General features: G+C 49.8%; 1 protein-coding gene across 1 annotated transcript; it reads left to right on the forward strand.

The window, feature by feature from the left end:
* On the forward strand, positions 1 to 27,043 carry KPNB1 (karyopherin subunit beta 1). Its single transcript, XM_064733669.1, has 21 exons — positions 1 to 134; positions 389 to 447; positions 4,099 to 4,281; positions 7,564 to 7,764; positions 9,575 to 9,727; positions 10,282 to 10,341; positions 10,441 to 10,530; positions 11,407 to 11,517; positions 13,377 to 13,478; positions 14,276 to 14,500; positions 15,223 to 15,414; positions 15,822 to 15,952; positions 16,934 to 17,081; positions 17,347 to 17,418; positions 19,351 to 19,495; positions 20,088 to 20,170; positions 21,205 to 21,312; positions 21,987 to 22,130; positions 22,618 to 22,779; positions 25,431 to 25,645; positions 26,509 to 27,043. Coding segments are annotated over exons 1-21 (2,625 nt in total). The 5' UTR covers positions 1 to 94; the 3' UTR covers positions 26,510 to 27,043.
* Positions 27,044 to 27,637: the final 594 nt, after the last annotated feature.

Below are 27,637 nucleotides of genomic sequence, written 5' to 3' on the forward strand. Positions count from 1 at the left end.
CCTCCTCCGGCCCGCCCCGCTTCCCCCCCCCCTCCCCTTCCCCTCCTCCTCCTCCTCCTCCTCCCGCCGGCGCCGGAGCCGCCACGCCGCCGCCATGGAGCTCATCACCATCCTAGAGAAGACGGTCTCGCCGGGTAGGGCGCGGGCTGCGGGCTGCGGGCGGCGGGGCGGGCAGGCCCGGCGGGGCCGGGCGGGGCGAGGGCCGCGCAACCCGCGGGGCGGCCGAGGCGGCGCCCGCAGCCCCGGGGAGGGCGTGGGCGGCGGCGGAGGCCGTGGGGCGGGCGGGAACCGTGGTGGCGGGGAGGCTCCCGGGCACGCTAAGGGGCACGCTCGGAGCCTGAGGGCCCGGGCGGTTGGGCCGCGGCTGACGCCGGTTTCCCCTCCGCAGACTGCTCGGAGCTCGAGGCGGCACAGAAGTTCCTGGAGCAGGCGGCCATCGAGAACCTGGTGAGCGCTCGGGGCGGCCCCGGGGGTGGCGGGGCCGGTGGCGGGGCCGGCGCTGCCCCGAGCGCTCCGCGGCCCCCCCGCCCCGCCCGGCTCGGCCCGACCCGGCCCGGCCGCCATGGCCGCTGCCGCCCCTGCCCGCGCCCGGCGGCCGCGCGGGCCAATCGCAGCGCGCCCTGCGGGCCCGGCAGCCAATCAGCGCGCGGCGCCGGGCCGGGGGGCGGGGCCGGTGCGGGAGCGGCCGCGGGCCATGTGCGGCCGCCGCGGCCATCGCGGCCCCGGGCGCCGCCCGGTCCTAAAGCCCGGCCGCCCGCCGGGACCCCCGGCCGGCCCCGCCCGCCGCTTCCCGCGCCCGCGGCACCCCCGTTTGCTCCCAGTGCCCGCCGCACCCCGCCCAGTCCCGCTGCCCGCTCCCACCGCCCGGCCCGAGCGGCCGCGGGACCCCCGGCCGGTTCCTGCGGGACCCTCTCCCAGCCTCGCCGTCCGCGGGATCCCTGCCCAGCCCTGCTGCCCGGTGCCAGTGTCCGGTCCTGCTGCCTGTGGGACCCCCGCCCGGCCCTGCCGCCCAGTTCCAGTGCCCTCGGGACCCCTGTCCGGTCCTGCTGCCCGGCGCGCCGGGCCCGCCGCAGCCCCTGGAGCCCCCGGCCGGGCGGGACCGGAGCTTCGCGATCTGGGGAGGAGCTCGGGGGCGGCCGGTGGGGAGGGAGGTGCGGCTGGGCAGGGGGAGCTGCACCCCCGGTGACCTTAGATTTGAGGAAGAAAAGGAGTCTGAAAAAAGAAAAGAAAGGGGGAACAAAAAGCCCGGAGCCCCGGGTGTAGTCGCTGTGCTGCAGCGGGGACTTGAGGCTGCTGCTGCTCCAGAAGGGTTTTTGCTTAGTCAAGGTGAGGGGCTGCAGCTCTGGCCGCTCCCTGCAGCCGTGGGTAGCACCGGGGGTGCCGGGTCCCGGTGTCCCGGTGCTGTCCTGGGCACGGCCCCGTTATCACCCCCAGAGCGGGCACCTGGCACCCCGCGCAGCTCCTGCCCTGGGAGCTGGGACAGCCACGGGGGCTCTGTGTTTGTGGTGCTCCTGCCAGGAGGGTCAGGATTGATGCAGCCCTGGTGCTGAGCCTCAGTTTTGAGGGAAAATCCTCTGGGTGGGTGCTGGGGGAGTCTCAGGATGCCCCAGCTGAGCCTGGAGCTCCGGGGCTCTGCGGTGTGAGGGATTTTGGGGTGATGGGCAGGAGCTGCTCATGGTCCTGATTTCCAGGTGCCGGGAAGGGCTGGGGAGATGTGGATTTTCTGAGGTTTCATTTTTCCTCTCTGCCTGGGGGGATTGCTCCAAGCTTTCATCTTCACTTTGCTTTGTGAGAGAGAGCTTGGGCTGGCACCAAGGATTTGTGTGGGATGGGGAGGAGGAATGTCCAGGATGAGAGGGGGCTGAGGCCTGGAGGAGGATGAGGATGGGGATGGAGCCAGGAGGATGAGGATGGGGATGAGGCCATGAGGATGGGGATGAAGCCAGGAGGATGAGGATGGGGATGAAGCCAGGAGGATGAGGATGGGGATGAAGCCAGGAGGATGAGGATGGGATGAAGCCAGGCGGTGAGGATGAGGATGAAGCCAGAGGAGTGAGATGAGGATGAAGCCATGAGGATGAGGATGAAGCCAGAGGTGAGGATGGGGATGGAGCCAGGAGAATGAGGATGGGGATGGGGATGAAGCCAGGAGGATGAGGATGAAGCCAGGAGGATGAGGATGGGGATGAGGAATTCAGGCCTGTCCCCACCACAGGATGTGGTCCCTGGGTGGGAAGAGCCTTTCCCAGGAGAGGGAAGGGGCAGGAGAGCCCCAGGGCTTTGGGAGCATCTCCCAGTTCCCTGCTGGAGCCTCCTGCTCTTCCTCACCCCCTTCCTCTTCCTCTCCACCCCTAGTTCATCCCCTTTAGCTAATTTATCCCTTTTCACCTGAGCTGTTCCCTGACACCTCTGTAGGTGGGATCCAGCTCAGGCCCCTCTGCCTTCACCTTACCTCTCAAATCTGGGAGGTTTCTTGTGATGCTGCTCATTTTTTTTAGCTGAATTTACCCCAAAACTTCATGAAAAGACAAATTTTCCTGCTAATTTATGAGTGAGAAAGCCAAGGATGCTTCTCCACGTGTGAATTTCAGGAGTTTTCATGCCCAAGGTGGCAGCAACACTTCTGGGTTGTCCTGTGAACTAATTCTGGCTGGTTCCTCACTCCTGATATAATCAGTTTAAAATTGGATTTGAAGTGGTTTAGTGGGGTCTGTTTGTAGGGTTTTTTCTATTGCATTAAGTTTAGAATATTTCTAATGCTTTACACCCATCCCTTTAAGTTTTCCACCATTTTTTGACCCCAAATTCTTCAGCTTGAAATTGAAGAGTTTGGGATGGAACAACTAAAATCACTAAAATCCATTTTATCTCAAGAACTGAGCTTGGGCATTGGAAACCTGGAGTCCAAGGCACTGGAGTTGTTTGTTCAACTTTTGAATGTTGGGTTAGTTTTAAAAATGGCTTTTGGTGCCCCAAAATCTTTGTAATTTAGGATTGTTTAAGTTGTTTTTTTGAAGATATATTTTAAGATTTCTTAAGAGATTTTAGAAATGGGTTTATTGTAAAAAAGTAGAAGATTTTAAGAAAAATCACTTGGAAAGCAATGCATCTGCTCCCACTATTTTCTAGGAAGGCTTTTCTGGGCAGGCAAAAAGCTTTTGAGGAAAAATATTCAGGAAAAAAAATAAAACTTCTCTGCTGACACTTGACTTCAGGGAAGCTTCTGAAACTTGAAGAAATTTTTAAAAGGTTTGAAAGAAGAAAAGGTTTAAAAATTGAAGGTTTTAGCAAAGGAAGTGGCACCAACACCAAGGGGTTTTGTGTGCACTCAGGCATTTTTTGGGGGGTTAGTCATCATTTTGGGGGGATTGATCATAATTTTGGGGAGTTTAATCATAGTTTTTGGGGGTTAATCATAATTTTGAGGGATTAATTATCATTTTGGAGGGGTTTGATTAAAATCAATTCGTCGATCACAGTAGGTTTGGAATGTCCACAAATCAGGATTCCACATTTCACCAAATCCAGTTGTTTGGCACCAAAAGCGAGCTGGGTGTCGGCCGTAGTCAGCCAGAAGCAGCATGCTTTTTGGCCTAAACGCAATCCCCTGCGGCGCAGAGCCAGCGGCGTTCGACCTGCCGCCGGATGTAGCCCTAAAGAATCCCCGCGGCGGGGCCAGCGGCGCTTCGCTGCAGCAGGAGCTTAGCCCCTTTGGCGGGTCGCTCCGGGGTGCTCTGGGGGGCTCCGGGGCAGCTCTGGAGAGCTCTGGGGCAGCCCTGGGGGGCTCCGGGGCAGCTCTGGGGGGCTCTCAGGGGCTCTGGGGCTGCTCTGGGGAGCTCTGGGGGCTCAGGGGCAGCTCTGGGGGGCTCTGGGGCAGCTCTGGGGGGCTCTGGGGCAGCTCCGGGGCAGCTCTGGGGGCTCTGGGGGCTCTGGGGCAGCTCTGGGGGCTCCGGGGGAGCTCTGGGGGCTCTGGGGGGCTCTGGGGCAGCTCTGGGGCAGCTCTGGGGGGCTCCGGGGCAGCTCTGGGGCAGCTCTGGGGCAGCTCCGGGGGGCTCTGGGGGCTCTGGGGGGCTCCGGGTCTGACCCCTCTCCCCACAGCCCACCTTCCTGGTGGAACTGTCCAAAGTGCTGGCCAACCCCGGCAACAGCCAGGTGGCACGCGTGGCCGCGGGGCTGCAGATCAAGAACTCGCTGACCTCCAAGGACCCCGACATCAAGGCGCAGTACCAGCAGAGATGGCTGGCCATCGACGCCAACGCCCGCAGGGAGGTCAAGAACTTCGTAAGTGCTGCCCTTGCTCCTGCTCTTGCCCTTGTTTGTGCCCGGGGAGGGTCGTCATCCGTGGTTTTCCACATGAAAAGTCTTCTCCTGAGCCCTGGAGCAGCAGCAGCTGCTCAGGTCTGGGAGTTGGTTTCATCTGGATGAGTTTTGGACAAAGATCTTCCCCCGAGGGTTGGTTGAGGGGTAAGACAGCTCCCTGTGGAATGGTTGTGATCCCAAAGCTGCCAGAACTCTGGGAGTGCGGGGTTGGATTTGTTGGGTTGGATTTTGGGGTTTCCCCCAGAGGATGTTTGAGCACTGGGCCAGTTCCCCAAGGGATGGTGGTGATCCCAGACGTCTCAGAGCTCCAGCAGTTTTGGGTTGGATTTGTTGAGTGAGATGAGTTGAATTTTCAGTTGGATTTTGGGATTTCCCCCAGAGCACAGGGACAGCTCCCCATGGGATGGTGGTGATCCCAAACCTCTCAGAGCTCCAGGAACGTTTGGTGATCCCAAACTCTCGCTCAGGAGATCCTCCAGTGAATGTTTGGTGATCCCAAACTCCTCAACTCAGGAGCTCCGATTTGGGCCAACCGAGCTCAGAATTTGGTGATCCAAACCCAGCTCCAGACGTGGGATGACTCCGAGCTCGGAGCGTTTGGGCAGCGGCTCCAGGGGTGCTCAGGGTGATTTTGGGGCGTCCTGCAGGGATGGCAGCTGGGCTGGGTGATCCCTGTGGGTCCCTGCCAGCCCAGGGTGTTTGGGGTTTGTGGGAGGTTGTGGTGGGGCAGCAGGGGATGGTTTCAGACTGGAAGAGGGCTGGTTCAGGTGAGCTAAAGGAAGAAGTTTCTACAGTGGAGCTCTGAAAACGCTGCAGGGATTGCCCAGAGCAGCTGTGGCTGCCCCTGCATCCCTGAAGTGCCCCGGGCCAGGTTGGACATTGGGGTTTGGAGCCCCTGGGACAGAGGGAAATGTCCCTGCCTGTGACCCTGGATGGGATTTAAGGTCCCTTCCCTCCCAAACCATTCCAGGGTTCCGTGGTTTCCCCTGCAGCCTGGCTGGGCGCTGATTTTTCTGCAGGAAATGCTTTTTGAGGAAGGTTTTTCTTCCCTTTCTGAGGAGGAGCTTCCCCCAGTGCTCTCCACTCCCCACCAACACCTTTGAAATGCTCTGAGTCTGGGCAATGTTCACATGAGGCCCAGCAAGTTTTAAAAGTGAAAAATGGGAAAAAAATTACAAGTTCCAGATAGGAAATTACTAAAAATCCGTGTGTTTTCCTGGGGGTGCGTTTTGCCCAGCTGGAGTGCAGAGCCTGCAGGGACAGAAGTGGTGGCTCAGTGGTTTGTTGTTTCTTTTTGGCTGATGGGAGCAAAAAATGGTGCTGGGATTTGTGCAGTGCTCTGTGACTGAATCAGCTCGGCCCTGAGCTTTATGTTTATTTTTTTTTTTTGGTGTTAATAGAATCTCTCGCCATAATCCCAGAATTATTTGGGTGGGGAGAACCTTAAATTCCATCCACTCCCACCTTTCCTTCTCCCAGGGCTTGGACGTGCAGCCGCACCAGAGGGTGAATTTGGGTGAGAGATGATGGAGCACCTTTGCTCCTTTATTTCCATGGAATTTTACCAGGATCAGGAGCTCTCCTTGTGCACTGGAATTAAACAATTTGCTGCTGTTTTCAACACCAAAAATCCAACATTTAGGTGGAAACTTGGAAAATGAAGGTGTGGAAGTGGAAATGCTGATAAAATGCATCCCACTCCCTCCAGTTTAGAAAGGAAATGTTGTTGGTGTGTAATTGGAAATGCTGAAAAAATTAATCCTCATCTCTTTGGTTTTTAAAGAAAGTTTTATTGGTTATAACCGAGAATATTGGGAAAATGCTAATCCCTTCCTATTTCTTATAGAAAATATTATTGGTATTCAAGTGGAAATTATCAAAAAAAAGCTTTTCACTCTATTTTTTTTAAGTAAAAGTTATTGGTGGGAAATAACTGGGGATTATTCATCCCATGTCCCTCCAATTTTTTAGAGGAAGTTACTGGTGTAAAACTAAAAATGATGGAAAAGTGCAAACCCCTCTCTCTATTTTTTAAAGAAAATTTTACTGGTGTATTACAGGAAAGGCTGAAAAAATCCATCCCAGTCCCTCCGTGTTTTTAATGAAAAGTTCCCGAAGTTCAAAACTCCTCCTGATCAATCCCAACGCCCAACAAAATTCCCCAGATAATTTTGGCATAAAAAATTTGCTTTTTGGGGTGAATTCAACCCTGATTTGTTGAACCTTTACCCTTCCCATCCCAGCCTAACCCTTCCCATCCCAGCACTGTTTTTCCAGTAGACCCCGGGTGATTTGTGGCCAAGCTGTGGGGTTTGGGCTCTGTGGGTGATTTATCCCCATTTCTCTGGGCACAGGGTCTGTAGGGTGTTTGATCAGGCTCTGTGGGTGTTTGATCAGGCTCTGTGGGTGATTGATCCCCATTTCTCCCATCCCTGGCCATGCAGGTGCTGCAGATGCTGGGCCCAGGGCTCTGTGGGTGATTTATCCCCATTTCCCTGGGCAGAGGGGCTCTGTGGGTGATTGATCCCCGTTTCTCTGGGCACAGGGGCTCTGTGGGTGATTGAACAGGCTCTGTGGGATAATTTATCCCAATTTCTCTGGGCACAGGGGCTCTGTGAGGTGTTTATCCCCATTTCCCTGAGCACAGAGCTCTGTGGGTGATTGATCAGGCTCTGTGGGTGATTGATCCCCGTTTCTCTGGGCACAGGGCTCTGTGGGTGATTTATCCCAATTTCCCTGGGCACAGAGCCCTGTGGATGTTTGATCAGGCTCTGTGGGTGGTTGATCCCCGTTTCTCTGGGCCCAGGGCTCTGTGGGGTGATTTATCCCCATTTCCCTGGGCACAGGGGCTCTGTGGGGTGTTTGATCAGGCTCTGTGGGTGATTGATCAGGCTCTGTGGGTCATTGATCAGGCTCTGTGGGTGGTTCACCCCCGTCCCTCCCGCGTGCAGGTGCTGCAGACGCTGGGCACAGGGGCTCTGTGGGGTGATTTATCCCCATTTCCCTGGGCACAGGGGCTCTGTGGGTGATTGATCAGGCTCTGTGGGTGATTGATCAGGCTCTGTGGGTGGTTTACCGCCGTCCCTCCGGCGTGCAGGTGCTGCAGACGCTGGGCACAGGGGCTCTGTGGGTGATTTCTCCCCATTTCCCTGGGCACAGGGGTCTGTGGGTGATTGATCAGGCTCTGTGGGTGGTTTATCTGGGCTCTGTGGGTGGTTTACCCCTGTTTCTCTGACCATGCAGGTGCTGCAGACGCTGGGCACAGAGACGTACCGGCCCAGCTCGGCGTCGCAGTGCGTGGCCGGCATCGCGTGCGCCGAGATCCCCATGAACCAGTGGCCAGAGCTGATCCCGCAGCTGGTGGCCAACGTCACCAACCAGCACAGCACCGAGCACATGAAGGAGTCCACGCTCGAGGCCATCGGCTACATCTGCCAGGACATCGTGAGTGAGGGCTGGGATGGGGCTGGGGCCGTGACGGGGTGGGCTGGGGTTCTTTGCGCTGGAGATCTTTGGGTTCTTTGGGTTGGAGTTTCTTGGATCTCTGGGTTGGATTTCGGGGTGGATTGGTTCCTGGGTTGGAGTTGTTTGGATTCTGTGGGTAAGAATTTTTTTGGGTTCGATTCTTTAAGTTTGAGTTTCTTGGATCTTTGGGTTGGATTTCGGGGTGGATTGGTTCTTGGGTTGGAGTTTGGATTCTTTAGGTTGGAGTTTTTTTTGACTTTTTTGGGTTCGATTCTTTGGGTTTGAGTTTTTTGGATCTTTGGGTTGGATTTTGGGGTGGATTGGTTCTTGGGTTGGAGTTGTTTGGATTCTTTGGGTTGGAGATTTTTGGATTTTTTGGGTTGGAGTTTCTTGGATCTTTGGGTTGGATTTTGGGGTGGATTGGTTCCTGGGTTGGAGTTGTTTGGGTTCTTTGGGTTGGAGTTTCTTGGATCTCTGGGTTGGATTTCGGGGTGGATTGGTTCCTGGGTTGGAGTTGTTTGGATTCTGTGGGTAGGAGATTTTTGGATTTTTTGGGTTGGAGTTTCTTGGATCTTTGGGTTGGATTTTGAGTTGGATTGATTCCTGGGTTGGAGTTGTTTGGATTCTTTGCGTTGGAGTTTTTTTGGGTTCGATTCTTTGGGTTTGAGTTTCTTGGATCTTTGGGTTGGGTTTTGAGTTGGATTGGTTCTTTGGGTTGGAGTTTTTTGGATTCTTAGGGTTGGATTTTTTGGGTTGGATTGGGTCTTGGGTTTGAATTTTTTGGATCTTTTGTGTTGGATTTAGGATTGGGTTTTGGCTTGGATTCTTTGGATTGTATTTTGGGCTGAAGTTTTTGGCTTGGAGTTTATTGGATCTTTGGGTTGGAGTTTTTTGGATTCTTTGGGTTCGATTTTGGGTTGGAGTTTCTTGGATCTTTGGGTTTGATTCTGGGTTGGACTGGTTCTTGGATTTTTTGAGTTGGGTTTTGGCTTGTATTCTTTGGATGGGATTTTGGGTTGAAGTTTTTGGGTTAAAGTTTTTTGGATTTCTTGGGCTGGGTTTAGGATTGAGTTCTTTAGTCTGGACTTTTTTGGTAGGATTTTGGATTGGGGCTTTTTAAGTTGGATCTTTTGCTTGAGGATTTTGTTTTTTTAAGGATTCCCAGGAGATTGTTACGGTCTTGGGCTTTTCCAGCCTTAAGGAAATCCTGCTTTCCGGGAGATGTGAAATTATCTCGGAGGGCTTTCCTGACCTTAGAGATTCCCAGGAAGCTCTGATGATCCCGTGCTGGTTCCCAGCCTCAGGCACTGCTGATTTCCAGGAGGGATTCCCTGGTTTGCAGGAGCCTTTTCCCCTGCTGGTTCCTGGAAGGCCTGACCTCCTTTCCCGCCCCAGATCCAGGTCACCGTTCCTGAAGGGAGCCTGTGAGGGAAAACCTCAGCTCAGCATCCCAGGGAAAGCAGGGCCCAGCCTTGGGATCCTCCCCGGGCTGCCAAATCCTGCATTTCCTCTGCCTTTCCAGGGCACTTCTGGAGCGTTTGTGCTCAGTTCAGGCTTCTCCTTCCCATCCCAGCTGCTGCAGGAATTCCTGGGATTTCCCATGATTTCCTGGTTTATCCTAAAATTTTTCCAAAACACTTATATGTAGATTCTGGCCAAAAAAAATCTCTTTTATTTGTAGATTCTGCTGCTTGAAAACAGGAAAATGTATTTAAATCATAAATAAATTTTAAAAATCCATTTAAATAATAAATAACTTTATCCAGATTTTTTTAAACGTTTTTTTCAGGATCCAGAGCAGCTCCAGGACAAATCCAATGAGATCCTGACTGCCATAATCCAGGGAATGAGAAAGGAGGAGCCCAGCAACAATGTGAAGCTTGCAGCTACCAACGCACTCCTGAACTCTTTGGAATTCACCAAAGCAAACTTTGACAAAGAGGTGAGGAAAAAAAACCCCAAAAATGCCAAAATTTTGGGAAGGGATTGCAGGGGGAGCTGCTGATCCACGGTCAGTGATGAGGTTCATGCACCACGCTGAGTTTTGATGGATAAATCCTGTGGAAACTGAGACCTGGATGCAGCTCTGGGCAGGCAGGAGCGCTGGGGGTCTGCAGGGAGGGGAGCAGGGACTTGTTCCTTTTTTTCCTTCTTTTCCTTCTTTTTTCCTTTTTTTTTTTTTTTAAGGAATTGCTGAAATAATTCAGGGACCAGCAGGATTTTTGAATTCTGAAGTTCTGCTGTGTCTTTATTTTGGACAACCTTGAAATGGAGGTTTTGGATTCCCATTTTGGGGGAAACAACCACTTCAATTTTGGGGAAAAGCACTCCCGTTTTGGGGGGAAAATATTCCCATTTTTGGGAAAAATGGGAATGGTAGTGGTGCCCTGTGCCTGTGCTGGTCCAGACCTAAATTCACCCTCCCTGGGAAGCCTTTTAAAGCTTAAATTCTTCTTTAACCCCCTTTAAATGTTCTTTTATTTCTCTTTATTTCAGTCCGAAAGGCACTTTATTATGCAAGTAGTCTGTGAAGCCACACAGTGTCCAGACACAAGGGTGAGTAAATTCAAAATTCCCTTCCTGGGGAGTATCTGCCTGCCAAAAATATGTTAAAATAAGAAAATTGTGTAAATTGGGCATTTTTCTCTGCCCCAGGTACGAGTGGCTGCCTTACAGAACCTGGTCAAGATAATGTCCCTTTATTATCAATATATGGAGACCTACATGGGGCCTGCCCTCTTTGCTGTGAGTGGTTCATATTTTATTTATAAAATAATTGTATAATTAATTATAAAATAATTTTTATATTTATTATAAACATAATAATTTAATATATAATAAGCATATATTAATATAATGTAACTGTATAATATTTATACATTGATACATTAATATATGTTAATGATATGTAAGTAATATATTAAATAAGTTCCTATGTAATAAATTATTTATTTATAATAAAGAAATAAATTTTATTTCTAATTCTCATATTTATTCTTCTGATTTTCCTCTGCTTGTATTTTCCCCCATTTGTATTTTTATTTCTCTGATTTCTCCTCATTTGAATTTATATTTCTCACTTTTTTTTGGCTGATCTCCCTGTGTTTATATTGATATTTATTTTCTTGATTTTCCTCTATTTATATTTCCCCCATTTCTCATATTTATTTCTCTACTCTCTCTCTACTTGTATAGGTATTTCTCACGTTAATTGCTCTGATTTTCCTTTGTTTATACTTGTATTTCCTCGTGTTAATTTCTCTGAGTTTCCTTTGTTTATGTTTATATTTCTCATGTTTATTTCCCGAATCTCCCTCAAATTCTGTTTATATTTTCCATTTTTATTTTTCTGAAGGCCATCTCTTTAAAAACTTCCATTCCTGATTTTCCTTTGTATCCCTGGGAATCCCAATCCCTACAAACCCCATCCTTGAGATTCCAAATGGGACAGAAACCTCAGTTCGAGGTGATAAAATAGGGGGAAAAATCCAGTTATTTGTAATTTTAAACCTCAATAACTTGAATTTCCGGCAATCCCCAGTCTCCTCCTGATCTCCCCCAAAGCAGGATGAATTCAGGTGGGATCAACCCCTAAAATCTCATTTTTTTTTGGCTTGGCAGATCACGATTGAGGCGATGAAAAGCGACATAGACGAGGTGGCTCTGCAGGGCATCGAGTTCTGGTCCAACGTGTGCGACGAGGAGATGGACCTGGCCATCGAGGCCTCCGAGGTGGGGCTGGGGTCCCCTGGCATCCCCTGGGCATCCCTCATACATCCCCTGGCATCGATCCCCTCATCCATCCCCTGGGATGGACCTGGCCATCGAGGCCTCCGAGGTGGGGCTGGGCTGGGGTCCCCTCATCCATCCCCTGGCATCCCCTGGGGTCCCCTCATCCATCCCCTGGGGTCCCCTCATCCATCCCTCATCCATCCCCTGGGATGGACCTGGCCATCGAGGCCTCCGAGGTGGGGCTGGGGTCCCCTGGCATCCCCTGGCATCCCCTGGGGGTCCCCTCATCCATCCCTCATCCATCCCCTGGCATCCCTGGGGTCCCCTCATCCATCCCCTGGGGTCCCTCATCCATCCCCTGGGATGGACCTGGCCATCGAGGCCTCCGAGGTGGGGCTGGGCTGGGGTCCCCTCATCCATCCCCTGGGGTCCCTCATCCATCCCTCATCCATCCCCTGGAATTTGCCATTCCTGCCTTTGGCCACCCTGGAGCTCCTCCTGCTATTCCAGGGGGAAATGGGGAAATTCCTGGCTGGTTTTGGGCTCACAGCACCACGTGAAAAGCCCTAAAAGAGATTGTGGCGCCTCTTTTTGGGAGCTTTATATTCTTCATTTGGGGGTTTTTAGCTCCTCCTTTGCGAGTTTTTTGGCTCCTTTGGGAGTTGAGTTTTTGGTTCCTCTTTTGGAGGTTTTTAGCTCATTTGGGAGTTTGATTTTTGGCTCCTCCTTTTGGATTTTTTAGCTCCTCCCTTGGCAGTTTTCAGCCCCTCCTTTGGGACTTTTTAGCTCATTTGGGAGTTGAGCTTTTGGCTCCTCTTTTGGGACTTTTTAGCTGCTGATTTGGGAGTTTTTAGTTCCTCATTTGGGACTCTTTGGCTCCTCCTTTGGGAGGAGTTTTTAGCTCCTCACTTGGTTCTGGCCCAGGTCCTGCTCCCCCAGGTAAATTGGGGGTTTTTGGCTGACTCTGCATTTGGAATTCCTGTTAATCCCAAAATCCTGGGGTGGTTTGGGTTGGGAGGACCTTAAATCCCAGCCATGGGCAGGGACACCTCTCACCATCCCAGCACTCTCCAGCCTGGTGGGTTTTGTTCAAATAACCCAATTTTACCATTCTTATTCCCTATTTCCACCCAATTCCACATGCAGCTCCTATCACAGGGCTCTCCCATGCTTTTCCTGGAAATAATCCATGGGATTAATAAAATAATGTCCAAATTTTGGGGTCTGTCACAACCATGAGGGGCTTTATGCCAGAAGATGGTTCACATTCCATAAAATCCATGATTTATGAGTCAGACCTGGAATTCTGGATGAAATAAAAGTAATTATCCTGTGGAATGGCTGGGGCTGGAGAGGAATTTGGGGAATTTGTTCTGCATGCAGATGCTGTTTGCAGAAATTATCTGTGGGGATCAATAACAGCTGAAACTTTGAAGGGCTCTGCATGAATCACATCCATTTTTTTAAAAGCAGCTAAATCTAGATTTATGCTTGCATTCCCAAAAAATAAAGAAATCAAGGATAAAAGGACAGGCAGCAGCAGTGGGGTGGGGTTTATTTGCTCCAAACCTTTTGCTCCTTCACCTCGGGGTCACTTGGTAATTACACCTGACAGCCAAGTGAAAATGGGGATAATTGTGCCCTGTGAGGAGGGATGAGGAATTAAAGTGGATTTTGGAATATTTACCTCAGTGCAAAGTGCCCTTGAGGCAGCTCAGAATTTGTGCTGGGGAGCAGGGGGGGGAATGGGGAATTTGTGCCTCCTGGAGTTGATCATTCAGCCTTTTAATGCTGAAAAAAATTACATAGAAACAGATAAAAATGTTGATGAAAGTAAACTTTTCACCTCTTCTCTGCAGGCAGCAGAACAAGGACGGCCCCCAGAGCACACCAGCAAGTTCTATGCCAAGGGGGCACTGCAATATTTGGTCCCTATTCTAACCCAGACCTTAACAAAACAGGTGAGCGCCACATTCCCTGAGGGAATCGCAGCTCAGGAGCTCTTGGGAAGGGGGTTTGGATTCCTCTGGTCCCATTTGGATCCCAGAAATGCCTCAGGAGGTGGCGGTCCCTGGTCTGTGATGAGCTTTCATGCACCACTCTGAGTCAGTGATGCAGCAAGTTTTGGGCTGAGACTGGGACTTGCCTCGTTTTCCCTGATCACATCCCAGCATTTGTGGTTTCCAGAGGGGTTTGGTGATTCCCTGTATTCCTGACAGAATATTTGGGATTTAAACCAAATATTGCACAGCCCCTGTCTCATGTGGGCTCCAATTCCAGGGATTTTTGAGGCCTTAGGCCCTGTTAAACACTTCCAGGGATTTACTGGAGCTGTGCTTCCCAAGATTTGTGGTTTCCAGAGGGTTTTAGTGATTCCCTCTATTCCTATTTGGGATATTAAACCAAATATTCCACAGCTTCATGTGAGCTCCCAGTCCCTGGGATTTTTGAGGCCTGGATTTCTTTACTCCCTGTTAAACTTTCAGGGATTTATTGGAGCTGTGCTTCCCAATATTTCTCGTTCCCAGAGAGGTTTGGTGATTCCCTCTATTCCTGACCCAAGAATGTGCTCTTGGGCCTGTAACTTGTATGATTGTCCTTGGTCCCAAGCTGTAAAAGGAATTATTTTTTCTCCTTACTCTATGAAGAGAGCTCACTAACCCTTAATAGGAAGCCCAGACCCTCACCCTAAGGCAGCGCCAAATCTGTAATAATTAAAGTTCAACCTTCAGGCATCACCGTGACGTTTTTCCCGCAGGACGAGAACGACGACGACGACGACTGGAACCCCTGCAAGGCGGCAGGGGTGTGCCTGATGCTGCTGGCCACGTGCTGCGAGGACGACATCGTCCCCCACGTGCTGCCCTTCATCAAGGAGCACATCAAGAACCCCGACTGGCGGTACCGCGACGCCGCCGTCATGGCCTTCGGCTGCATCCTGGAGGGGCCCGAGCCCAACCAGCTCAAACCCTTAGTCATACAGGTCGGTGTTTGCGTCTGCTTCTTCAGGGGAAGGTGTTGGGTTGTGCGAGGTTTTCGTTTAAGGAAAGTCAGGAGGGTGTAATCTGGTTTTGGAGGTAAAAAATCACTTGTTTAAGGGCTGCTAGAGGTGTAAGTCTTGTGGTAATTTGGAGGAGAATGTCTGATTTCTACATGCTCTTATTTTAAAAAAATTCAAAAGGATATCACCTGTTTTGAACGTTTATGAAACCTGAGTTTTGTAGGGTTTTAGAGCCCAAAATCACTGGGTTAATTGATTTTATTTTAAGGAAAATCAGAAGGGTGTCACCTGTTTTGAACGTTTCTGAAGCCTGAGTTTTGTAGAGTTTTAGAGCCCAAAATCACTGGGTTAATTGATTTTATTTTAAGGAAAATCAGAAGGGTGTCACCTGTTTTGAACGTTTCTAGAGCCTGAGTTTTGTAGGGTTTTAGAGCCCAAAATCACTGGGTTAATTGGGAGAGAATGTCTGGTTTCTACATGATCTTATTTTGAGGAAAATCAGAAGGATGTCACCTGTTTTGAACGTTTCTGGAGCCTGAGTTTTGTGGGGTTTTGGAGGGTTTCATTTGAGGAAAATCAGGAGGGTGTAATCTTGTTTTGGAGGTAAAAAATCTCTTGTTTAGGGGTTTTTAGAGTTGAAAATTGCATGGTTATTTGGAGGCAATTTTCTTTTTCCTCACGTGGTTTCTCCTGGGTCCTTGCAGGCCATGCCAACGTTGATAGAGCTGATGAAGGATCCCAGCGTGGTGGTCAGGGACACGACAGCCTGGACCGTGGGCAGGATCTGCGAGATGCTGCCCGAGGCCGCCATCAACGACATCTACCTGGCCCCGCTGCTGCAGTGCCTGATGGAGGGGCTGAGCGCCGAGCCCAGGGTGGCCACCAACGTCTGCTGGGTGAGGAACCCCCCACACCCCTGGGAACAGCAGCTCCTGCTGGGATCTGCAGGGGTTTTGGTGCCACCAAGTCTGAGCCGTCTGCCTGCAGCAGTGCAATTGTGCTGGCTCTTCTGTGCTCATCCGTGAATTTGGTGAGCAACTCCAGGGATTGGGAGTTCAGCACTGCTCCAGGCAGCTTGTGCAGATGCCTGGGACTTTTTCCATGAGGGAATTTTCCTTAATATCCAGCCTGGACATCCCTTAAGGCTGTTTGGTTTTGGCTGTCCAAATCTTGCCCGTTTCCCCTCACGAATCTCTCCTTTTTTCCCCCTCATCTTTCGCCCTCACGGATCTCCCCCCGTTTTCCCCTCACGGATCTCCCCCATTTTCCCTCAAGTTGGATGTTTTGATATTTTGTGTCCCAGGCCTTCTCCAGCCTTGCTGAAGCTGCCTATGAAGCTGCAGATGTGGCTGATGATCAGGAAGAGCCAGCAACCTACTGCTTATCCTCCTCCTTTGAGCTGATAGTGCAGAAACTGCTGGAGACTGCAGACAGGTAAAGCAACCTTCCTAAAAAGCCTTTTCTCATTTATGTCCCACTCCACGCTCTCAGGCTCTCCTTGGCAGCTGAGATCTGGTGTTGGATTAAAATGTGGCTTTAGTTGGTATAAAAAAACCCCCCAGAGGAATAGAGGATGCAAATCCCAGGAAAACAGCTCTTCCCACTGAATAATTTCTCATAATTTTGTCCATATCTGGTTTTAGGAAGTCCAAAAGTGTCCCTTCTCCCTTTTCCTTCAAATTTCTCCTTTTTTCCCTCACGTCTCCCCTGTTTTCCCCTCACATCTCCCCTCATGACTCTCACATTTTCCCCTCACATCTCCCCCATTTTCCCCTCACATCTCCCCCATTTTCCTCTCATGACTCCTCCATTTTCCCCTCACATTTTCCCTTCACATCTGAGGTAAAATATTTTGCTCTCAGATGCAGGGGAAAAAGGCTAAAACTCAAATTTGCTGGTGGCTCGAAGGTCACATAAATCTGACAGCTCCAGGTTCAATCCCTGGATCAGCTCCATGGACTGATGGAGCTTTCTTTGCTGCTGATTCTCCTTAAAAGCCTTGTCCCAGTTCAAAATTTAAACTCTTTCCCTGTCTTCATTTACATCCAGCCAGGAGTGGAGTGTCTGGCTCAAGGCTCTGGAGCCCATCAATCATCTCAGGTGCCTTAATTCCAAATTTCACACCCTCAGGGGTGTCTGGGGAGGGGCTCTGAAGTGCTGCTCACCTGACACCAACTCCGAGGCTCCTTCTGTCCCTCTCCTTGTTGTGAGAGCTGCTGAAAATCATTTCAAAAACGGAAAATTGTTAAAAACAAAACTGCCAGAAGCGGCTTCACAAATTCCCTTTATTTCAAGGCTTTTCAAGTGGCTCCTGCTTGTCACAGCATTCAAATGGAGCTGTTGCTGGTTTACTAAAATTAAAAAAAGTCTGTTTCCAAGCACTTGGAGCTGCAAATCTTCCTCCTTCTGTTGCAGACCTGATGGACACCAGAATAACTTGAGGAGTTCTGCCTATGAATCCCTGATGGAAATAGTGAAAAACAGTGCCAAGGACTGTTATCCTGCTGTCCAAAAAACCACGCTGGTCATCATGGAGAGGCTCCAGCAAGTGCTGCAGATGGAGGTGGGTAAATCCTGATTTAAAATAAAAAATTTAAATTTAAAACTCTATCCCTGAGAGTGTCCAAATCCAGGGATGGTGGGAGGTGTCCCTGCCCGTTTGGGATTTAAGGTCCCAAACCACTCAGGGATTCTATATTCAGCTTCTTCACAGCCCCTGTGCTCTGAAATCTGAAAAGAACAAATATTTAAAGTACAACCTGGCTCTCCCTGGAGCTGCCAGGATCCCAGGCAGCCTCTTCACACGTGGGATTTTGTTCTTGTTTCAGTCTCACATCCAGAGCACCTCTGACAGAATCCAGTTCAACGACCTCCAGTCTCTTCTCTGTGCTACTCTCCAGGTAAATTCTCTCTCCTGAGTTTGCTGTGGGAATAAAGTGATTTTTGAGGTGTTTTTGTGCCCCTAAAGCTGCAACCTCAGCTCCCAGTGCTGAGAGTTGAATGAAAAAAGTGGGTTTTGGGTCCCAGCTGACACGTGGGAGGTGATGCAAGGTTCAGAAGTCTCTGAGTTGTGCTCTAGAGACAAAATTCAGGGCAATATGACTCAAAGAATGCTGCTGGGGATTTTATAGGTTGTCTGTGCTGTCAGATTGGTTCTTGGGTTGGCTACAGCCTCAACAATCCCACAGACAACAACAACAAAAAAAATTCCCTCAAGGCTTTTTAGAGATTCCCTCATCTGCCTCTCGTGCTTGGTGCTCCTGATCCAAATGGCACCAATTAAAATGTTCTGAGTGTCCTCAGAATTCCCAATTAAACATCTGCTGATGAGCGGGAGCCATCAGGGCAGTGCTTACTGTTGCAAACGCCACTCAAAAAAGGGTTTTTTTCCCCCAAAATCAGCTCAGAGCAACCCAGGTGGTCTCCAGGATAATTTGAGAAATACTTAATTTCATCCTCAAAAGCTTTGTGGTTATTTTCACGCTCCAATTTTAGGGTAATTTTTGAAAATAATGAGAAATGAGAATAATCTCGTCTTAGAAAGTTTCAATGGGGAATTTTCTCCCTGGAATCTTGCAGGGTGGGCACTGGGGAGCGTAATCCAGGTGGAATTAAGATGCCAATTTTAATTTCTAAATGTGTTTTTTTTACTATCCCAGAACCTGAACCTGAATTTTTTATCAACTTGCAGCAAATGCTTGAAAGCCACTGAGTAAAACTCAGCAGAGGGGCTTTCTTCAGTATTAAAAAAATAAAATGTATGGGGGGTTTTCTCAATTTTTGTTGTTGTTTTGCTGGAAATGCAATTACAAACATCCAACAGAAGAAAAAGCCTTTGTTAATATTGAAAATTAAGTGAGAAAAATCCTGTCACTGGAAGGAACAACTTGGATTAGTGGAATCTGTTCCTGTCCTTGGAATTTAGGGATTTTTAAGCTCCCCTCCCACCCAAACCATCCTGTAATTCCATAAATCAAATCTTAATTATATAAACAGCCAAAGTCCATCTTTGTGGAGTGAAAAATGAAACTTTAAATAATTACTTTCTTCTGGAAATTAAGGATTTTTTTTTCTTTTCCTGGGAACTGTTGTATTTTAACCACTTCAAGCATTTCTAAACTTTAATTCAGATGGGTTCAACCCCTACAAGCTCAGCTGCGACAGAAAAAAAAAGGATTTCATTATTATGTTTTTTTAATAGGCTAAATTTGGGCTGGTCACATTTAATTCCAGCTTACACATGGCAAAGCTTTGAGAACAGCCCATGCAGCAGGAAAGGGAAATTCAGCTGGAAAATCTGAATGCAGCCAAATGAACGGGACTTTGCAGCCACAAAAGCAGATTTTTTTGGCTGCAAAAGGGTTCAAACAGCAGCTCTTTCATCCTTATCAAAGCTCTCAGGGCTGTGGGAATGCTTTATCTGTAGGATAAGCAGCGATTTTTCCCCAATTTCCGCCATTTTTCCCTCAGAATGTGCTGCAGAATGTGCAGCAGCCATTGGTGTGGGAATACTTTGCCTATGGGATGAGCAGTGATTTTTGCCCAATTTCCATGATTTTTCCCTCAGAAGGAGCAGACCCATTGATATGGGAATGCTTTACCTGTAGGATAAACAGTGATTTTTGCCCGTTTTCCACGATTTTTCCCTCAGAACATGCTGCAGAAGGTGCAGCATCCATGGCTGTGGGAATGCTGTACCTGAGGGATGGATGGTGATTTTTTCCCATTTTCCATGATTTTTCCCTCAGAAGGAGCAGGCCCAGGGCTGTGGGAGTGCTTTACCTGTAGGATAAATGATGATTTTTGCCCGTTTTCCACGGTTTTTCCCTCAGAACGTGCTGCGGAAGGTGCAGCACCAGGACGCGCTGCAGATCTCGGACGTGGTGATGGCGTCGCTGCTCAGAATGTTCCAGAGCACGGCCGGCTCCGGGGGGGTGCAGGAGGACGCCCTGATGGCCGTCAGCACCCTGGTGGAAGGTCAGGAATGGGGCTGGATCCGGCAGTTTTGGGCAAAGTGGTGAAAAATGTAATTTGTGGCGCAGGGAGGGTGGGGGAGCTCCATGCATGGAAGTGTCTGAGGCTGGAGCAACGTGGGACAGTGGAAGGTGTCACTATAAGGTCCCCTTCAACCCAAGAAATCCTGGGATTCTGAAATCCAAACCACCTTAGAGCGTGGAATTTTGGTTTCTTGTATTTTTTTATTATTCCCAGGGATAAAGCAATTAAGGAGAGCTGGGGGTGTTCTCATGGCTGAAGTGTCCAAGGGTTTGGGTAGTGGAAGGTATCGCTTTAAGGTCCCTTTCATCCCAAGAAATCCTGTGATTCTAAAATCTAAACCAGCTTGGAGCATGGAATTGTGGTCTGGTGTATTTTCTTATTATTTCCAGTAAGAATTTTGGAATTTGTCCAGTCCCAGGAGGACCTGGATAATGTCACTGTTCTCAGTTGTCGAGTGATTTTTGGTTTTCGCTGGGTTTGGGTGGAATTTGAGGGATTTCTGATTTGTTGTTTATGGCAAATGCCAGGAATTGGGGTTTTTCCTTCTCACTGGAATGTTTTCCCTGCACAGTCCTGGGTGGAGAATTCCTGAAGTACATGGATGCCTTCAAACCTTTCCTTGGGATTGGGCTGAAAAACTACGCCGAGTACCAGGTGTGGATCCAGTTCCTCCCTTTTCCAGGGGAATTGTGGCTGCCCCATCCCTGGAATTTTCCAGGGCCAGGTTGGATGAGTGTTGGGATAGTGCAAGGTGTCCCTGCCCATCCAGTGGGGTCACTTCCAACCCAAACAATCCCAGGATTCTCAAATCCAAACCACCCTGAGCGTGGAATTTTGGTGTCTTAGGTTTTCTTAGTTATTTCCAAGGAAAAATGTGGATAAGGCAGCAGATTCCCCTTGGAATGTCAAATCCTGGTGCCTGCAAGGGGAATTTGGAGGTTTTTTCCCCGGCCCAGATCCTAGCTGGGATTTTCTCTTGGCATATCAAATCCTGGCTGGGATTTCCCCTTGGGTTATCAATCCTGATGGCCTCCATGGGAATTTTGGAGTAGTTTTTCCAGCCCAGATCCTGGCTGGGATTTCCCCATTGAAATTGATATTTAGGAATGTTTTCCCAACCCAAATCCCTGACACTCCTGGATGTCCTCATGCCTCCCCTCAGTGCTGTCAGCCAGCTCATTATTCCCAGGATTTAATCACCCTCCCATCCCTCTGGAGCACCAGGACGACCCTGAATTCCGGGGGGATGACCCCAAATCCCCCAGGGATGACCCCAAATCCCGGGAATGACCCCAAATCCCCCAGGGGTGACCCCAAATCCCCCAGGGGTGACCCCAAATCCCCCAGGGATGACCCCAAATTCCTCGGGGATGACCCCAAATCCCCCAGGGATGACCCCAAATCCCTGGGGATGACCCCAAAATCCCCGGGGATGACCCCAAATCCCCCAGAGCTGACCCCAAATCCCCGGGGATGACCCCAAATCCCGGGAATGACCCCAAATCCTGGGGATGATCCCAAATCCCGGGGATGACCCAAATCCCCAGGGATGATCCCAAATCCCCCGGGGATGACCCCAAATCCTGGAGATGACCCCAAATCCCTGGAGATGACCCCAAATCCCTGGAGATGACCCCAAACCCCAGAGCTGACCCCAAACCCCAGAGCTGGTCCCTGCTCCGTTGCAGGTCTGCCTGTCGGCAGTGGGGCTGGTGGGGGACCTGTGCCGGGCCCTGCAGTCCAACATCCTCCCCTTCTGCGACGAGGTGATGCAGCTGCTCCTGGAGAACCTGGGGGTGAGTGGGAGATTCCCGAGTAACAGTTGGATGCTCACTCTTCCCAGGGGAGTGGGAGGTGGGAGAAGCCTGGGAAAAGTGGGAGGAATTCTCCGGGAATGTCTCGTGTTCGGCGCCGCCGCCGCGCGGTTTGAGCGGCGGCCGGGACGTGCTGGGGGCAAGGGCTCTGGGGGAATGTCTCGTTTATCAGCTTGCTGAATTCCTAAATAAATGCCTTCCTGGATTCCTGAGTTCCTCCCAAATCCCTCCCTCTCTCCCACTCTGCATCACTCCCACTCGCTCTCCCTGAATTCCTCCTGAATCCCTTCCTGAGTTCTTGAGTTCATTCCTTCCTGGGTTCATTCCTTCCTTCCTGGATTCCTTAAAAATTCCTTCCTTCCTTCCAAATTCCTCCCTCCCTTCCTCTTGAATTCCTTCCCAATTCTGAATTCCTTCCTTCCAAATTCCTTTCTTCCTTCTGAATTCCCTCCTCCCTTTCCCTCCCTCTCCCACATTCCTGAGGCATTTCCAGGCATTTCCAACCCTTGGCTGTACTTGCTCCTACTTCTCCACTGGAGAAACATTCTGGAACGCCCCGCACAAACCCCCTGGTGCAGCCTGAGCCCATTCCCTCCTTTCCTTTGCCCCTTCCCACGCTGATCCATCCGGGCCCTTTTTGGGGTGTTTTTCCCCAGAACGAGAACGTGCACAGGTCGGTGAAGCCGCAGATCCTCTCGGTGTTCGGGGACATCGCCCTGGCCATCGGCGGCGAGTTCAAGAAGTACCTGGACGTGGTGCTCAACACCCTCCAGCAGGCGTCCCAGGCCCAGGTGGACAAGGTGAGCTGTGCCCAGGCCCAGGGGACACTCTGGGGTCTCACCTCGATGCCCAAAGAGGCTGCACAGAGTTAAAGGAGTAAAGCAGGGATTTATTAAAAGGCTTCAAGGATATGCCATGGCTACACCCAAGATGGACTCAGAGTCAGGAGTTTTCACACTTCTGTAAGTGTTGGTCCATTTCCATATTGGGGTTAATTATCCAATTACAGCTCCAGGTTGTGCAGTCCCATCCTCACAGATTGCTCCCCTCAATTTGCTTTGTTTGCACTTTTTGGGCCTTTTTATTGTTTGCACCTTTTGGGCCTGAGGCTGCAGTGGTGTCCTTGTGTCTGGGGCTGAAGGATTGTTCTGTGTGACTGAGCTGTGGGCAGAGCCTGCTGACCCTGTGTGTGAGTTCAGAGTCACACTGAGGCAGGGCAGGATGTGGAAAACGTGAGAGCTGACGGCGTCCCTGTGTCCGTGTGTCTGTCCGTGTGTGTGTCCCCAGTCCGACTACGACATGGTGGATTACCTGAACGAGCTGCGCGAGGGCTGCCTCGAGGCCTACACGGGCATCATCCAGGGCCTCAAGGGAGACCAGGAGAACGTGCACCGTGAGTGGGCTCCCTGTGGGATCCATCCTGGAAACCAGCCACCCCTGGGATCCTGGGTGTCCCCAGATATCCCAGACCAACCTCCCCAGGCCTCCTTTTGGGGTTGTCGCGTCCCTGCTCCTTCCCTTCCTTTAACATCATCCAGTGTCACCTCCAAACCACATCCCCAGTGGCCTGTCCACCTGGTTTTGGGCATTTGTAACCCTTCCTGTGGAGAATTATTCCAAATTACCCTATACAAATCTCCCTAGGCCTCTGTTTGGGGTTGTCACGTCCCTGCTCCTTCCCTTCCTTTAACATCATCCAGTGTCACCTCCAGTGTCACATCCACACATTCCTAGGGCATTTCCTAGCATGGGGACTGCTCCGGGAAGTTGTTCCAATATTTTGTAACTCTTCCTGTGCAGAAATATTCCCAGTTACCTGATACGGATCTCCCTGAGCCTCCTTTTGGGGTTGTCACATCCCTTCCTTTAACATCACCCAGTGTCACCTCCAAACCACATCTCCTTTTGTGCCCTTACTCCCCTGATTCCCTTTTCCCCCATGAATTCCCTTTTCTCCCTGAATTCCCTCTTTTTCCCCTTAATTCCCTGAATTCAACAGGAGGTTGATTCCCCAAATTCCCATTTTTCCCTGAATTCCCAGTGCCACATCCCCACGTTCCTGGCGCATTTCCAGGGATCCAGGAGCTCCCCCTGATCCCCCCTTTGGGGTTCTCACACCCCTGCACACCCTCAGAGCAGGCGGCAGCAAAACCCCAGTCAGTGCAGGGGAATGGATCGGATCCAGGGGAATGGATCGGATCCAGGGGAATGGATCGGGTCCAGGGGAATGGATCGGGTCCGGGGGAATGGATCGGGTCCAGGGGAATGGATCGGGTCCAGGGGAATGGATCGGATCCAGGGGAATGGATCGGATCCAGGGGAATGGATCGGATCCAGGGGAACGGATCGGATCCGGGGGAATGGATCGGGTCCAGGGAATGGATCGGGTCCAGGGGAATGGATCGGATCCAGGGGAATGGATCGGATCCAGGGGAATGGATCGGATCCGGGGGAACGGATCGGATCCAGGGGAATGGATCGGATCCAGGGGAATGGATCGGATCCAGGGAATGGATCGGGTCCAGGGGAATGGATCGGATCCAGGAGGATGCCAGGATGGATCGGATCCGGGGGAGGGACGGTCAGGAATGGCGGATCCAGGGGAAGGATGGATCCAGGACGATTCCAGGGATGATCGGATCGGGTGGCGACCAGGGATGGATGTGATCGATCAGGCTGGATCGATCCGGAATGATCGGATCCGGAATGATCGTCCGGGGGACGTCCGAAGGATCGACAGGATCGTCGGGTGGTGGCCAGGTGACGGTCCAGCCGGGGCGGGTCATTCGGTCGGGGAAGGGTCACAGGGATGGACGGGTCCAGGGGATGGATCGTGGTCCCAGGGAATGGATCGGTCCGGATGGACGGTCCGGGGGAATGGACTGTCTGGGGAGGTGGGATCCGGGATGGTGGGTCTTGGAGTTTGGACTCCACGTGATCGAGGGAGGATGATCAATGACGAAAAACGCCAGGTTTAGGGATTTTCTCCAGAATTCAGTATCCAGAAAATCATCCTTAGGGAATTGAGGAAGCCGGGTTAAAATCCGGAATCTGCCACCTTTTCCTGCGCTGTTCTGGAAGTATTTCTGTGTCCAGATTTTGGGGTTGGGAAGTGTGTGCTCCGGTGTGTGAAGGGTTGAGTTGCAGGTGGAAGAGAATGGTCACAAAACCCCAGGTTTAGGATTTTTCCAGGAGTTCAGTACCCAAAAACCCTCATCCACAGGGAACAGAGGAAGCCAGGTTAAAATCCTGGAATCTGCCCTTGCTCCTGCCCGTCTGGGGCTGCTGGGGTTGCTGCTGGGGTTGGAGTTTGGCTCCAGGTGTGAGGAGAATCATCACAAAAATCCCAGGTTTAGGGTTTTTCCAGGAGTTCAGTACCCTCATCAACACCCTCATCCTTAGGGAACAGAGGAAGCCAGGTTAAAATCCTGGAATCTGCCCTTGCTCCTGCCCGTCTGAGGTTTTAGTGTCAGTTTTGGAGTTGGAGTTTGGCTCCAGGTGTGAGGAGAATCATCACAAAAACCCCAGGTTTAGGATTTTTCCAGGAGTTCAGTACCCAAAAACCCTCATCCTTAGGGAACAGAGGAAGCCAGGTTAAAATCCTGGAATCTGCCTTTTTTTCCTGCCTGTCTGACAGTTTTAGGATCAATTTTGGAATTGGGTTTTGGCTCCAGGTGTGAAGGGATTCGCAGGTGAGAGAATCACCACAAAAATCCCAGGTTTAGGATTTTTCCAGGAGTTCAGTACCCAAAACACCTCATCCTTAGGGAACGGAGAAAGCCAGGTTAAAATCCTGGAATCTGCCTTTTTTTCTTGCCTGTCTGAGGTTTTCTGTGTCAGTTTTGGGGTTGGGCTTTGGGTGTTTGGCTCAAGGTGTGAAGGGATTCTGCAGGTGAGAGAATTGTCACAAAAATCCCAGATTTAGGATTTTTCCAGGAGTTTAGAACCACAAAAACTCCTCATCCTTAGGTAGCAGAGAAAGCCAGCTTGAGGTGTTTTCATTTCTCCTGCTGAATTGAAGGAGAATTATGGCGAATTCAACCTTTGGCCGAGAATCGGAGCATTCCTTTAATCCCATTTTTAATCGCGATTTTCCCCAGATCAGCATTTTGTGCCACTCACATGGTTTTTCCCCAATTCCCTCTGCATCCAGGGATTTGTGTACAGCTTTTGGGAAGGATGTCCTGAAATTAGTAGAAGCCAGACCCATGATCCACGAGCTGCTAACGGAAGGGAGGAGATCCAAGACGAACAAAACGAAAACCCTCGCGACCTGGGCCACGAAAGAGCTGAGGAAACTCAAGAACCAAGCTTGGTGAGGGCTCAGCCCCTTTGTATCCCACCTGAAAAACCATGGAATTGGCTCAGCTAAGCCTGGGAAGAGCCACAATCCCAAAGTTCTCTTTTTCTGTTTTTTTGTGGGGAAAAAAAGATCCCATTTGGGGGTCTTTTGACCCTACAAAGTCGATTTTTCTCAATTTTAAAGTTTGGAAAAGTCTCCAGGATTTAACCCAACACAATTTTTTCTCCCACTTTTTTTTTTTTTTTTTCTTTTTTTTTATTATCTCCTGATTTGCAGTGTTTAGGTTTGGGGTTTTTTTTTGGTTTTTTTTTTTTTTGTTTGGTTTTTTTTTGTTTTTGTTTTTGTTTTTGTTTTTGTTTTTTTTTGTTGTTGTTGTAATCCTGGAATTGTTAAATTTGGAAAAAATCTCCAAGGTGGAGTCCAGCCCAAGAGCCACATCCCCACGTTTTTAAACTTTCCAAGGCTTTAATTCCCTGAATCCCCTTTTTCCCCTGAATCCCCTTTTTTCTCTGAATCCCCTTTTTTCTCTGAATTCCTTTTTTCTCTGAATTCCTTTTTTCTCTGAATTCTTTTTCCCCTCAATTCCTTTTTCCCCTGAATCCCCTTTTTTCTCTGAATTCCTTTTTTCTCTGAATTCCTTTTTTCTCTGAATTCCTTTTTTCCCCTGAATCCCCTTTTTTCTCTGAATTCCTTTTTTCTTTGAATTCCTTTTTCCTGATCCCTTTTTTTCTCTGAATTCCCTTTTTTCTCTGAATTCCTTTTCCCCCCCCATTTTCCCCTCAATTCCCTTTTCCCCCCTGAATTCCCCAAATCCCTTTTCCCCCCCAAAATCCCATTTTTCCCCCTAAATCCCTTTTTTTTTTCCCCTTTTCCAGATCTGTTACCATTGGGACGACACCTGAGGACCCCCACTGGATAAAAAACCAACAACAACACCAAGAAACAAAAGGAAAAATCTCCAATCTCCTAGAAAACCCCCCAAAAACCCCGGGAGTGAGGACGTGTGCGGAATGTTTGGGAATGAGAGGATGCTGAGGATGAGTGAGTGAGGCTCGGAACAAGAATCCCAACCTTTGGTGACCCCCGGCATCCAGGAGGGAATTCTGTGCCCCAAAAATTCCACACAACAACAAAAAAAAAGGGGAAAAAAAGCAAAATTCCCGCCAGCCCAAGAGCGGCTGAGCTCGGAGGAGAAAATGAGGGAAAAACGGGGAAAATTGGGATTGAAGTGGTGCTCTGTGAGGTTTTGGCTGCTGGAGAGAGAGAGAGAAAGGTGGAAAATTGGGAATTGATTTCCCAGGGATTTGGGAATCTCCGGGATTGAGGCAAATCCCAGAGGAGAGAGAAGGAGTTCAGGAGGAGTGAGTGTGTGTGAGTGAGGTCATATCCACATTCTCAACTTCCCAAAAAAAAAAAAAAAAAAAAAAGATTTCATTGCAGTTTCTCTCTTTTTTTTTTTTTTTCCCCAAAACCACAAAAAAAAAAATCCGGGGAAAAAAAAAAAAAAAGAACAAAAGACAGAAGAAAAAAGACAAAAAAAATCTAAAATATACAAAATTTAAGGGTTCAGCTGTTGCATTTCATAACTGAGGTTCAGGCAGTAAGAGATAGGGAAGAAAAAGTAGAAAAGAAGAGAAAACCATAAAATTTAAGGAAAGTCGCTTTTTTTAGGGATTTTATTTTTAGGGAATGCTGAATGTTTGGAGCTCTTGGCTTGTCCTGCTCAGCAACAAAAGCGCCTTTCCTTCCTTAAATATTCAACTGTGAATGTAGAAATGGGGGAAAAAACACAATTTTTGGGTTGCAGGGAATAGAAAAATCCATTTGTCCAGCGAGTTTCAGGCTTCAAAAAGTCCAAAAAAAATCAAAAAAGTCAGGAAAAAAAAATTAAAATCGGATTTTTTTTTAAAAGTGCTGCAAATTGGGAAAAGAGATCTCCTGACTCGGACTGTAGCAGAATCAAAATTGTGCCAAAGAGTTCAAAAAGAGGTGAAAAACAAAAAT

This window comes from Zonotrichia leucophrys, chromosome 27 (genome assembly GCF_028769735.1).
Source record: "Zonotrichia leucophrys gambelii isolate GWCS_2022_RI chromosome 27, RI_Zleu_2.0, whole genome shotgun sequence".
NCBI lineage: Eukaryota > Metazoa > Chordata > Aves > Passeriformes > Passerellidae > Zonotrichia > Zonotrichia leucophrys.